We start from the raw sequence: 13,615 nt of genomic DNA on the forward strand, positions 1-13,615 counted from the left end.
ATACAATTATATGTTTATAATGTATTTTAAAAAAAATTCAAGCTGATAGTAACTCTTATAAAATTCTCTGGATACAGATCAGACACTGTCAAGGTTTACAAGTCTAAATGCCTCTTATATATTCTTTAATATCTCCTGCCACAAACGTAGCTGTCAGCTACAAATTGTTGGCTGCAAGAGTGTTTAAAAGCCCAGCTTCTGTGTTTGACTATACTGTGATAACACACGCTAGGTGGTAGGCTTGTTTGGTTTGTGGACATTGACTTGACATGAGTGGGACTCAAATGACACAGGCTGCTCAAGGGGAAGGTCCCTTTTTCTCCTCTCCTTAAGATCCTGAATCATGTTCCCCTGAATAGGGGTCTTATTAAAGAAATCCATTTTGTTATCAGACTTTGAGCTCTTGTTGCAAGCATGTACCACCAAGCCGTTAACTTTACTCCACCTTCCTCTTATGTGACCAGGCAAATATTCTGCCAGTCCCCCCCCCAAAAAAAAAAAATTGACAGAGCAGATGAATTGTAACAGGTACCTCCATGCTCACATCCCAGGTGTGTGTGCACACAAAGTTTCTGAGGACAAATTTTGGGCATGCATTTTATGCAAAACTCTCAGTGATAGGATTTAATTCCAGGACTCTAGCTCGTGCTCTCTCTCTATAAGGATAAGAGTGGGACAGAAATATCACTGATGTAACTCCCTTGGCTTCAGTGGAATTATACCAAGAATGTATTTGACTCACTAAATCTGCACTTAAATACAAACATGGAAATCATGTTTCACTTTTTGTGTTTTGTGTGGCATTATTGTTATGATACTTTATAAGCTTCTATTTATTCTTCATGGCATTCTCCTTAAATTCAATGAATCTATAACCTTTTAATAAAAGATTAAAAATCAAACTCCAAAAACTCAAACTTTCCTATAGCTGCTCCAGGATATGACTAAAAGCACATTTCAAAACACTCAGTGTTGGCCCAATTCTGTTCTCGTTGAAGTCCATAGGAGTTTTACCACTTGAATTAAATTATGTATCTTTACTCCTGTGAGATTTTTTCAGTTACTGCAGTGGTAAGTACTATGAAAGTGCTCACAAATATATATTTCATACACAGTATTTGAAATACTGATGGAGCTCTGAGAGAGGGAGAACTCTTTCCCATTTCAGGATACATGAAAACGGTTTGTTTATCACTATTCCTTATACAGGTAAACATAGACCATCCCTGACAGTTTCTGTAACCTGTTCTTAAACCCCAATGATAAGGATTTCATAGGCCTGGTATGCACTAGGGGGATCGATCTGAGTTACACAACTTCAGCTACATGAATAATCTAGCTGAAGTAGACTTACTTACCATGGTGTCTTCACGTGGTGAGTCGACTGCTGCTGCTTCCCTGTTGACTCCACCTGCGCCTCTCGTGGCAGTGGAGTACGTGAGTTGATGGGGAGAGCGTGTGGGGGTCGACTTACCACATCTAGTTGAGATGTGGTAAATCGACCCCTGCCGGATTGATCGCTGCCCACCGATCTGGCAAGTAATGTAGACATACCCATAGCCTCTCTTGTGAGCCTATTCTAGAGCTTACCTACCATTGTAGAAAGTTTTTCCTAATATCTAACCTAAATCTCTTTGCAGACTAAGCCTATTATTTCTTGTCCTACCTTCAGTGGATAGTGGGGACAATTGATCAGTCCTCCTTCAAACAGCCCTTAACATATCTGAGGACTGTTATTCGGTCCCCTCTGTCTTGTTTTCTCAAGATTATGGGTGGTGGGTATCTTAGGCTGGAAGAGGCCATACTTCCCCAAACAGCCAGGCGTAGCCCCACCCATGCTCTGCCCCTAGGCTTGCCCTTCCTGCTAGATGCAGCTCCAGTCTCCCTGTGGGGTGGCCCCAGCTCCGGCCACGCCACCCGCCCTTCTGGGGCTGGCGGCACTAGCCAGGGCAGGGGCCAGTGGCTGGGGCGGGGGGGGGGGGGTGTTCTGGCAGGAAGTCACGGAAGGGGCGGGGCCTCAGGCAGAAAGGGGTTCTGGGGGACTAGCCTTCCCCAGCCAGCTGTTCATGCACCAACCATGTTCAGGTTAAAAAACAGCCTTTTTTTTTCTTAATCTTTTCTTCACAGGTCACATTTTCTAAACCTTTTATCATTTTTGGCACTCCACTTTTGGAAAGGTATGGACGAATTGGAGCAAGTCCAAAGGGTAGTGCCCGGAATTGTACGCAGTACTCCAACTGAGGCCTCACCAGGGCCAAATAGAACGGAACTATTACCTTCTATGTCTTACATACAATTCTGTTGTACACCCCAGAATGTTAACCTTTTTCACAACTGCATCACACTATTGACTCATTCAATTTTGAGATCCACTATAACACCTAGATTCTTTTTAACAGCACTATCATCTACTCAGTAATTCCCCATTTTGTAGCTGCACATTTGACTTCCTAAGTGAAGTACTTTGTACTTTGTTTTTATTGAATTTCATCTTGTTGATTTCAGACCAATTCTCCAATTTGTCGAGGTTATTTTGATTCTAATCCTGTCGTCAAAGGTGCTTGTAACCCCTCCCAGCTTCTTCATCCGCAAACTTTAGAGGCATACTCTCCATTCAGTTATCCAAGTCATTAATGAAAATATTGAATAGAACCTGACCCAGAACTGACCCCTGGTAGGTCCCCACTAGATACGCCTTGCCAATCTGATGGTGAAATATTGATAACTACCCTTTTGAGTATGGTCTTTCAACCAGTTGTACTTTAATCTGATCACATTTCCCTAGCTGGTTTATGAGAATGTGTTGTGGGACTGTTAAAAGCCTTGTTAAGGCCTCTATACTAGTGGTTCTTAACCAGGGTACATGTACCCCTGGAGGTACGCAGAGGTCTTCCAGGGAGTACATTAACTCACCTAGATATTTGCCTAGTCTTACAACAGGGTATGTAAAAAGCAGTAGGGAAGTCAATACAAACTAAAATTTACATACCAACCAATGATTTGTTTATACTGCTCTATATACTGAAATGTAAGTGGAATAGTTATATTGTAATTGATTTATTTTATAATTAGATAGTAAAAATGAGAAAGTAAGCAATTTTTCAGTAATAGTGTGTTGTGATATTTTTGTCTGTAAGCAAGTAGTTTTTAAGTGAGGAGAAACGTGGGAGTATGCAAGACAAATCAGACTCCTGAAAGGGGTACAATAGCCTGGAAAGGTTGAGAACCACTGCTGTCTATACCATACCTGTTCTTAGTGCTTATACTACATGCCACAGCCTTTGTAGCTAGGGTTGCCACCTTTCTAACTGAACAAAACCAAACACCCCTGCCCCGACCCTCATCTGAGGCTCTGCCCCTGCTTGCTCCATCCTCCCTCCTTATGTCACTTGCTCTCCCCCACTAGGGTGACCAGATAGCAAGTGTGAAAAATAGGATGGGGGAGGGGTAATAGGAGCCTATATTAAAAAAAGCCCCAAATATTAGGACTCTCCCTATAAAACTGGGACATCTGGTCACCCTATCCCCCACTCTCATTCACTGCCTGCCTTAGCCTTAGGCCCCTGCTGCGCTGCTAACTGCACTTTTAACAGCCCCGTTGGTGCTGCTGACTGGAGCCACCAGGGTCCCTTTTCGACTGGGCATTCCAGTTGAAAACCGGATCCCTGGCAACCCTGTTCGTAGTTTGGTGGCACATTGAGTTGCACCCTCTTGATGGTGCAGTAGCCAAGACAGTGGCTTCCTGGTGATCTGATGATTTCATTTTCTCTCCTTTCGAATCATAGATAGGTAGGGACCAGCTAATGGGACGAGAAGATATCCCATATAACAGACTAGCTCTCACTGGAATCAGGTGGCTCCAAGACACATTCTTAAATAGGATATAGTGATAATGGGTTGTAATTATAGCATTCTATACCTTTCCATCTTCTTACTCCATCCATGTCCACCACCACCCCCCGCTGTTTTTGTTCTGAGCAGGGCCCAACTCCTGGAAACACAAAATTGAGTTACTCAGGTGCAGGGGACGTTCGGGTGAGGCTTTGTACGATAAACTCCTTAGGTCAAGGAACTTGTGTTTATGTGCCAAATGCCATGCTAAAATAAGCAGAGCAGTTGCACCCTTAGCACTTTCATCATTTTCCTTGCAAAGGTGGAAGATGCTGCCTTTTCCAAATCTGCAGCAAGGACCCCCTTCTCCTGGGGGTGCTTTGAGACCAAGCCCTTAGTTTAATCCCACTTGTTCCCATGCACTCTGTCTGCTGGGGCACGGGGGTGAAAAAATGGGAGGAGGAAGGCAGGCAGGGAAGAGAAGAAAGAAATGGAGGGAGGAGAGGAAGAGAATGTGAGAGGGAAGAGGTGACAGGCAAGAGGTGGCGACTGGGCGCGAGAGAAAAGAGGTGAGCTAGAGGGAGGGAGAGAGAGAGAGAAGGGGGAGGAGGCGTAGGGAGGGGCAACGGCGGGCTGCGGGGCAGGGAGGGGTGGAGGGATGCTGAGGCTGGGCTGGAGACAGGCGAGCAGAGCCTGACGCAGCAGCAGCAGCGGTCCCAGCCCCTGGCGCAGACCCCGGGCTCCCACTCTCTTCACACGCCGGCGGGGCTTGTGGTTCCGGCGCGCGCGCGCGCCCGCCCCCCCTCCGGGGTCTGGCTGCGGGGAAGAGCCCGGGCTCGGGCGGCGCAGGCAGAGGCAAGGGCGGCAGGATGGTGTCCGCTCCGCGGCTGGAGCCGCCGCCTCGGGGCTGAGCGGCCGCCGAGCTCCGCTCTAGCTGCACTGCGCGGCCCGGGGTGGGTGGCTCCAGGTGCCCGGGCGGCTGGGCTCGCTCCCCACGGGGGCTTTGGTGCATGTTCGCCCCCTGCGAGTGCATGAGGAGAGGCGGCAGGAGGACCATGAAAATGATCCGGTTCCGGAGCTCGAGCATCAGGTCCCTGAGCCAGGAGATGAAATGCACCATCCGGCTGCTGGACGACTCTGAGATCTCCTGCCATATCCAGGTGCCTGTCGGGGTGGGGGGGTATGGGGTGGGGAGTGCCTTAAGATGGGCGAGTGGGAAGGATTTCCCTGGTCTAAATCACAGGCAGCCCCAGGGCTGTAAAACACAATACTCCAACCCTCTGGCCCCTCTGCAAGATCAACCACGCCGGGGGCACTTACAGGTCTGGCCCTCTTAATATATTTTCCCTTCCCTGGTAACATACCCCCGTCTGCTCTTTCCTTTTAGCCCATGTGCTCTTCAGCACATAATCGTGCATTGACATTTACACCAGGCGTGTCATTCCATCCAGTTCTATTCTCTTCTCTCTCACACACGCACACTGCCTGGTGTGTTCACTACGGGTGTATGGAGAAGTTATATACATGGGGAGTGAGAGCCTCTAGAGAAGCAGACGGGGAAAGCAAAGGCCAAATAAACAGAGTGGTTACGGGAGAGAGTGTGATTGGGGAAAACTGCCAGAAGAAAAACTGTTAGAGAATTGCTGTGAAAGGACAGTACTGTACTGCAAATGAACGAACTTCACTGGAATAACAGTTTGTATAGTGGGAGTGCTGAGAGCCATTGAACCAAACTGTAAACCCTGTGTATGATGGAAACCCCTTCAAACCAGGGGGGTGCAGCATCACACCTAGTTCCAGCATCTAGGAACTGACTAACGGAAATGCTGGCTGTAGTAGTTTGTTCTGTTGTAACTCTGACTTAGCAGGAGTGATGCCAGGGACAAATCTGGTGTGTGTGTGTATGTGTGTGTAATGTTTGTGTCTCCGTGACATACTGGAAAATATTTATTTCCTTGGAAAAAAGAAACAAAGAAAGTATAACACAGTTTACAGTTGGTACTGCAATGCTAAATCTGCCAAGAGCAATTAGCTATTGATTATGAATGTAAATTGCATTTCTGTTTTCTGATAGTGGTGGATCCTGGAGTTTTTCTTATGTATTCCATCTCCTTCTTCACAATGAAAGATTTGTGTGGTGTGTTGGTTGGTTTTTTGGCAGCAGCAGACCTCACCCTGCTGTTGGGAACAGCTGGGCTGCTGCCCTGTTGCACAGGAAATAAGTACTTCCTTTTGCTTTGATCTGTGTAAGTAATTCGGTCACAGCCAGACCCCCTTTCACCTCCAAAGGGCCTACTTATCGTTAGGCTCTACACCATTTGTTAATGGCAAAGTGGTAGGCAGTTCCTATGGGATGCCCTTTCCACCTGTCCTTTATTTTTGCTGTCTAGGACTGGAGAGCACCTCCTATGTGAATGAGCAGACGCTGCGCCCTCTGGCAGCCTTGCTGCTGCTGCTCCTGCTGTGTACAATGAAGGAAATATATTCAGGGTGTGTTTAACAGAAGAGCAGATATGCTAATTTACATCTGAAATACACTATGGACTGATGTGCTGCGTTTTTTTTTTGTTTTTTTTTTTAATTCCGCTCTGTCCTGGCAAAGTGACCAATAACCATGTGAGAATTTATTAAACCCTCCCCCATTTATTTTGAAGTGCCTGGAATCTGGTTCTGTTCAATATTCTCATGAAGTAATCTTGATTTCCTATTGAGAGTTATCGGAGAAGCTGCATGAATTACAAGTGTTGTTAGATCTATTGGACAAAAAATGTTGTTAATATGTATAAAGCCGGGGGGGGGGTTATTCCTTGTACCTAAAGTTTCCTAGGATAAAAAGCTCCAGTACAACAGCATGCACCAATGAAGTGTTTGATCTGTTCCTTGTTGTGATGGATGGACCTCATTACCATTGTCAGCAAAACATTATTTTGAAAGCAGGATTCAAAAGTGTTTGCGCTTAGGCAATACTGAGCATTGAGAAAGTTCATAGCATTCAAAGTGAACCGTATCTGAAGGAATGAAGTGAACTTCTTGGTATTTTCCCATGATTTAAGGTAGAGAATAGTTCCTCACATGAGGATTTTTAATCAAATTTAACACAGCTGAACAGTTAAAATCAGGGTGATTTAATTGTGCTCACCTTTCCTTGCTCTTACCAGCCTGAAAAAAGACAGACCCATTTGAGAGAACCACACAATGTAGAAAAGCCTGTGAAATTGCTAATGGAGCAGAGTTTGTTGTCTGCCTGTGGTGGTAATTGACAGACCGGTTTGGGTGAAATGGAAATATTCCTAATAAAACCCAAACTCGGATATGGTCCTCTCGTGAGGAATGCAGAGAATTCTGTAAGCATTTGAGGCCAAATTCTTCCCTGTATAACCATGGTAACCATACTGACTTCACTGATTTGGCCCTTCATGTCAGAAGAGAGTGCTTCTTTTCCTTTGCTAGGCCATAGGTCACCACAGGCCTGATTTCCAGAGATACTGAGCACCCACAACTTGAATTACAGTCATTAGGATTTGTGAGTGCACATCACCTCTGAAAATCAGGACCCATGAATTTTGCAACTTTTTTTTGCTTGAACCAAATTCTGTTCTGGTTTACTTCCTGGGCAGCTACATTGACTGTCACATAATGGGATTGTTCAGGGTGTAAATCAGTGTAGAATTTAATTCTTGATCTTGTAAAATGCCTGGAAGTATCAGGGAATTACTGACATCGTATACATGCAGTACTAAATTATTTGGTAATTGAACAGTGTAGTTATGAGATCATAGCTTTAATGAGTGCGTGAACCTGGATGTCCTTCAGAATGGCACTTGTGTGAGCTTAATACTGCAAAAAGCTGCACATAGATTCATAGAAGGTTAGGGTTGGAAGGGACCTCAGGAGGTCATCTAGTCCAACCCCCTGCTTGAAGCAGGACCAATCCCCAGTTTTTGCCCCAGATCCCTAAATGGCCCCCTCAAGTATTGAACTCACAACCCTGGGTTTAGCAGGCCAATGCTCAAACCACTGAACTATCCCTCCCCCACCCATCTCTGACATCAGTGGGGAAAAAAGAGTATCTCTATATAACAAAGAACTTAGGTTGAGATTCTCAGCTACTGCAATCAGACTAGTTCAATATACTTACTGGCGCTACAGTTACACCAGCTGAGAATCTGGCCTCTGGTCTGGAAGGCTAAAAGGTGCAGTCCTCTAGGGACTTGGCAGAGTGAGTGCCAGGTGATTAGCTTATTATGGTAATGGAACCAGTCAGGTTATTCTGTAAAAATGTTGCATTTGTGGTATTAAAACGATATATGTAGAAAAACAACAACATTTTAAAGTCTTTTTAACTGTCATAGTTATGAAGACAACCCTGAAAACTTAAACTGATTATAAATGATGTCTTCTGGAGTCTGCAAACAGCCCAAAACAATAGATCTAAGATGTGATGATCTTCATTTTCCTATATGGGTTGTGGACTCTGAAACCTAAGGATGACTGTGTAAATGTCAACATTGTTTATTTCACTGCTGAGCACTTTAGCCAAAAAGCCCAGCCAATGTATGTTTCACAATCCCAAACTGCCTTCCATTCTCTCCCATCTGCCAAAAGTCCAAACTGTTTCTTGCTTAGCTGGCAAAGCCTCCACCTTCCCCCCAGTAACATATACAGTGCAATTATACTTTGTCAAAACAAAAATCTTTAGTGTATCAAAAACTGAATATGCAGAGACAATATAAAATTTGAATTGTTAGACTATAGCTACTGAACTGATCGTATTTTAATATTGAAATTTAAAATATCTCTATTTAAAATTTTAAATAGAATCTGCCACACAATTTCCAGCCTGTCAAAAATCCAGGTACTTCACTGTGGAACATAGAGGGCCTTGCCTAAAACTCCATTATTGAACAAAAGGAAATGTGTTAAGTTAAGAAAGGCCTAACAAATGAACAAAATCCAAGCTTCAGCTTCTGCGTCATGTGTGTGGACTTAATTGAATGGACAAAATTCTTCAGGAACCTACATGACACTCTAAGTTCATCTTTGTATGCAAGATGAATAGAAGGTAGGTATAGAAAGCAAAGTAAGCTGACTTGTCCCAGTAGGGCGTTCAGTGGATACGCAAAACAGAACGCCACTTGCTTTCAGAGGGCAAAAAGATGTGTTTGTAGCAGGAGAATGAAGTGTATTTTGCCCAAAATAGGGCATGTGAAAAGGAAAATCCAACTCGGCCGATTTTTCAGTGGTACACACAAACAGAGCACCCACGCACACACTTTAAAATTTCCATGCACCAGAGTAGACAGCCTCACACTTTCACAAAACTCCTGCATGCCTTCCCAGAATCACTGAGGAAAAACTTGTTTGGACAAAATTTTTTTGCATGTTAGCTATGTTATCCAAATGCTGCATATTCATAAGGGAGAGAGCAGCCCATGTTGTGTGCTGTGGGGTAACAGCAGTAACACTAGAGTTGTGACAGCTGGATAACACTGGACGGTAATGTTTTGATCATTAACAGAACAGTAGAGCCTAATTCCTCAAATACAGAATCTGAGCACTGGCCGTATGGATGTAGTAAGAAATAGAGAGGGGCCCACGTTCTGTTTGTGCTTTTTTGGGGGGGTGTGGGTGAGAAATGCAGCTATATGTAGTTTGTAATGCGCTGGCTCAAAACTTCTACACTGCCAAATCCTATTTGAATATATACCCATGACCATAGCTAGGTTACAGGTGTGGAGTTATTTTAGAGCTCACAATAGGCACTTCAACATAAAGCTAAACAAATATACTCATTTGTATACCTGTTCACAACTTCATTGCAGAATTTGGCCCAACAAAAGGTGCAACCAGAATTGCACATTCTTCAGCCAAACCATAAGGGCACTCAGGGTTAACTGGATTTAAAAAAGTGGCTTAATTTTCTTTGTGTAAATGTAATGGGATTCAAGGAAAAATAAGAACTGCATTTGCGTTTAAGCATTAAGGTTCTTTCCAGTGGCACTTTGGTCACTCAAGAGGCTAATAGTGTCTACTGCTGGAAATAATTTTTTTTTGTGAAATACTATGGAGTGGGTTGGGGAGAGACTAATATGAATCATGCATTTGCAGATTCTAGCCAACTAGGCTGTAGAACTGTCTTCATGTAGGTCATCAAGTAGCTTAGGGCTAGGTATGTAGCTCAAAGGTCAGAATTCAAAATATTGCTTTCTTTAGCTTCATGAGTGCAAATTAGACAAAGTGAGGAGTGACACAGGAAATGGTTGGGGACTGAGGTTTAACTAATTCTTGCAATGACGTTTGTTTCCCACTTTTTTTAATTTATGGGTTAAGCCGTTCCGGGACCTGCACATTTGATAGTCTTACAGCAGTGGTAGGGTAAAGCTGTAGTTGCATAGCTAAAAGTTAGACAGAATGGAAAATAACCTAAAGGTACGGTGGTCACTGTCTTTTTCCATTTGCAAAAGGCAGTTGACCTGCCTGACCTGAGCACAATACTAAAGGGATTTCAGTAAAGGTTTAGGAGAGGATAATGGTAAAATAGGATTTAGAACCTTTTCCTGTAATCAGATTCAGAACAGTAAGAATTTGTTGAGGAACCGTGAAACCCAGAGAGTTGTGCAAAGCAAACAGGGATTCTGTTCTTGGTTTTGCCAATATTATGTTAAAATATCAAAGTATCCTGGTTTAAACTTTGTCACCATAACCTAAATACCTTTAATGAGTAGATGATAGGATGCTTTATGACTCACATGTTCTTAGAGACTATGTATTTTAAGTGCTAGTAGGTCTGTTCTTCAATATTTATTATTATGGTTGTTTATATTGCAATAGTCCCAAAGGCCCCACTGTGCTAGGTTCTGTACAAACATTGAGTTCAATGGGACTAACTGACATGCTTAAAATTAAGTATGGGTTTATGTATACTGTGTTGAATTGGCACCTTAATTATTCCAATATACTTTTAATCCTGATATACACGTGCTAATTCCAGTATCTGATCTTTCTTGAGTAGAGAGTGTTATGTTGGACTATCAAATTGTATAGTGGGTTTTTTATGTGAACAAATGTCTGTCATGAACATTGTGAAACCATTAAATTAATTTTTCATAGATGACCAAAGATAGAATTTTAACCCTCATCTCCAGAAAGGCTAGTAAATGTAACATGTTTCTAATTTAAATTACACTGCAATCTGATAGCCTTAAACAGCTTCTGGCATTTCAGGTCTTTCAACTCCAGCTGCTCTGACCCTCCTAAGAGATTCTGTAAAGTTGGTGTGAAAGAGCTCCCCACCTCCAAATCATACTTTATTACTGAGACATTAAAGCTGATAGTGAATGTATCTGAAGTGAGCTGTAGCTCACGAATGCTCAAATAAATTTGTTAGTCTCTAAGGTGCCACAAGTCCTCCTTTTCTTTTTACTTTCTTTGTGACTATTTGTAAAAATATTGAATGACCTGGGGCAAGTTACTTGATCTCCTTATGCTTCAGTCAGCTGAGCTGTAAAACTCCAATAACAGGACCTTCTCAACAAAAGATGCTGCAGTTGAGTTGATCTTTCCTGAATAGAAATGTGTATATTTGCTTATAGTTTCATTACATTACTATTTTGGTACATAAATGATTTAGTTATCATTAAAACATATCTTGGTGAGTCCAGTTGTCAAATTAGGGGGGAAAAAGGGTATGGAAAAATTGTTTTCAGTTCAAAAAGGAAAACAAACTTTCTTCTGCTTTGGTTATGATCTGCTCATAGATCTTACACCTCTTAGTGCATGACTTAAAAAAAGAATGGGGAAGACCAAATCTGAGAGTGGTCATTACAATCTGTTGTGAATGCTCCATCAATTTTACATTGACTTTTCTATATCAATTTTCTACAGCCCTTTGCAGAAAATATTTCTGACTTATTTTAGATTGTGAAACTGATAAATTATTTATGAACAGGTTTTTTCTTTTACCTTTTCTCTTGAGCACACATGTTCACTGCTGTAATTTAAGGAATCTATTAACATGTTGGTATTTATTCTTTAATGTGATATTCGCAGTCTCCTGTATCTTTCTATTAATAATTGTGGACCCATCTTCTTGAATAAATTTAATATATTCTCTCGTTGCGTCTTACAGAAATATATCAATTTACAAAATAAACTTTAACCAAAGGGTTCTCTTTAAAATTCTCATCGCTCGGTGAAATGTGAAGAACAATAGAGTAGGCTGAAGCAAGCTTTTGCGATGAAGGACCAGTGTCCATTGGGAGATGACGCCCACTGTGAAGACGTGTGAGATGTTGACGACAACTTGGAAAGTAAATGGGAAGGAGAGGGGAACAAGGGAAATCAGAGAGCTAAGAAGCCAGGGATGAAGATGACGAACCTTAGCTGTGGAAAGGGAAAGGTTAAGGGATTATATAGGCAGCAGGCAGGAGATTTAGTGAATTTATATTTATCCTGTAAGTGATGTCAGAGCCATAACCTGCAAATGCCTTGAGCTGCTTGATAGTGCTGTAACAATTCAGCTATTAGGAAATGGAGATAGAAGATGTAGGTAGGGGATGCAAATTATGTGTTTCATGTCACATTTTATTGATACATTTAAAGGTGTGATACTGTGGTCTGTATTAGTAGCTGTGCAATTATTAGTAGTGCACTTGACAAGAACTGGATGTCAAAAGCCCCACTGATCAATTTGAGACACTGCCTGTATGTATTAAACTAGATTTCTGTTGTTCTTTCATACAATTGCACAGGCTTACAATGATCTACTCTTGTACACTTGTAGATGTATTGTGTGCCCTTTTAAGAACTGAATAATTCCATTATAAAAAAAAAACCAAAACAAAACAGTGACTGTTATTAGCTAGGTATATAAACCAAAAAACATATTAGCAGTTCCTATTTATAAAAAATCTTGACTCTTACCTTCATAGGGTTTGAAGATATTTATTAATATCACAAAGCTGTCTGGTTGTTCAATACCAGTCTCTCTTTCCCTCTCTCTCTAGTGTGAAATTTAGAAGTAAATGTACCTGCCTGAATAGGAATTGATCTCTGTTTATGCCGTTAGACTCACATAATAACCTTTTGGGTCTTTTTTTTTTCCAAATTGCCTGTTACATTGAAATACACTTATGTACCAAAAATTTTGACTTATTGTTACGGATTATGTGAAGAAGGAAAGAGCTAAAAATGCACTTCTCACTACACAAAATTAGCCAGTTAATAATTACTAGTTAGAGGGGAAGTTGGGAGTAGCTGATACTAATTTAAAATAATCATATGTATAATCATGTTTTGATTTCTACCCATCCTCCATTAGTTGTTTGTCTTCCAAGAACATAAGCTTTTAGAGGTGCAGCCTGAGTCATCCTATATGTTTGGACAAAGCCTAGCACTTTATGGGTACTATTGTAATAAAAATAAAAAAACCCTCAAAGCCAGTGGAGGAAAAAAAATAGCAACGTAAATAAGACAGTCCAGCACAACTGAAATCTCCTCAAATAATGGATTTGATCCTGTTATGTGCTGAGTGACTCCTGTGAGGTATAGAGCATCTCCCACTCCTAATGACTTCATGGATTCCCCTGTCTTGCAAGAGAACTGCAGGTACCGTGTACCTCACAAGATAGGGACTTCTGGCATTCTGAGATGCTCAGTTCTGTCTAGATATAATCAACCACTTGATGTAACTGGGAGATCATTTAACAGGAATAATGCACTCAAGGTTAGAGCCAGAACAAATCAGCAGTGTGGAAACATCCTATTTAGGATTTTTTGTTGCATT

At 42.0% G+C, this 13,615-nt stretch overlaps 1 protein-coding gene across 1 annotated transcript in view; it reads left to right on the forward strand.

Annotated features, from left to right (window-relative positions):
• Nucleotides 1-4,500: 4,500 nt before the first annotated feature.
• The window catches only part of FRMD3 (FERM domain containing 3), a 219,218-nt gene continuing 210,103 nt past the window's right edge, over nt 4,501-13,615 (forward strand). Inside the window, exon 1 of the mRNA XM_048849947.2 lies at nt 4,501-4,991. Within this exon, the coding sequence (XP_048705904.1) occupies nt 4,842-4,991 (150 nt within the window). The 5' untranslated portion in view covers nt 4,501-4,841. The remainder of the gene's footprint in view (nt 4,992-13,615) is intronic.

The sequence above is a fragment of the Caretta caretta genome, chromosome 5, assembly GCF_965140235.1.
Source record: "Caretta caretta isolate rCarCar2 chromosome 5, rCarCar1.hap1, whole genome shotgun sequence".
Taxonomy (NCBI): Eukaryota; Metazoa; Chordata; order Testudines; family Cheloniidae; genus Caretta; species Caretta caretta.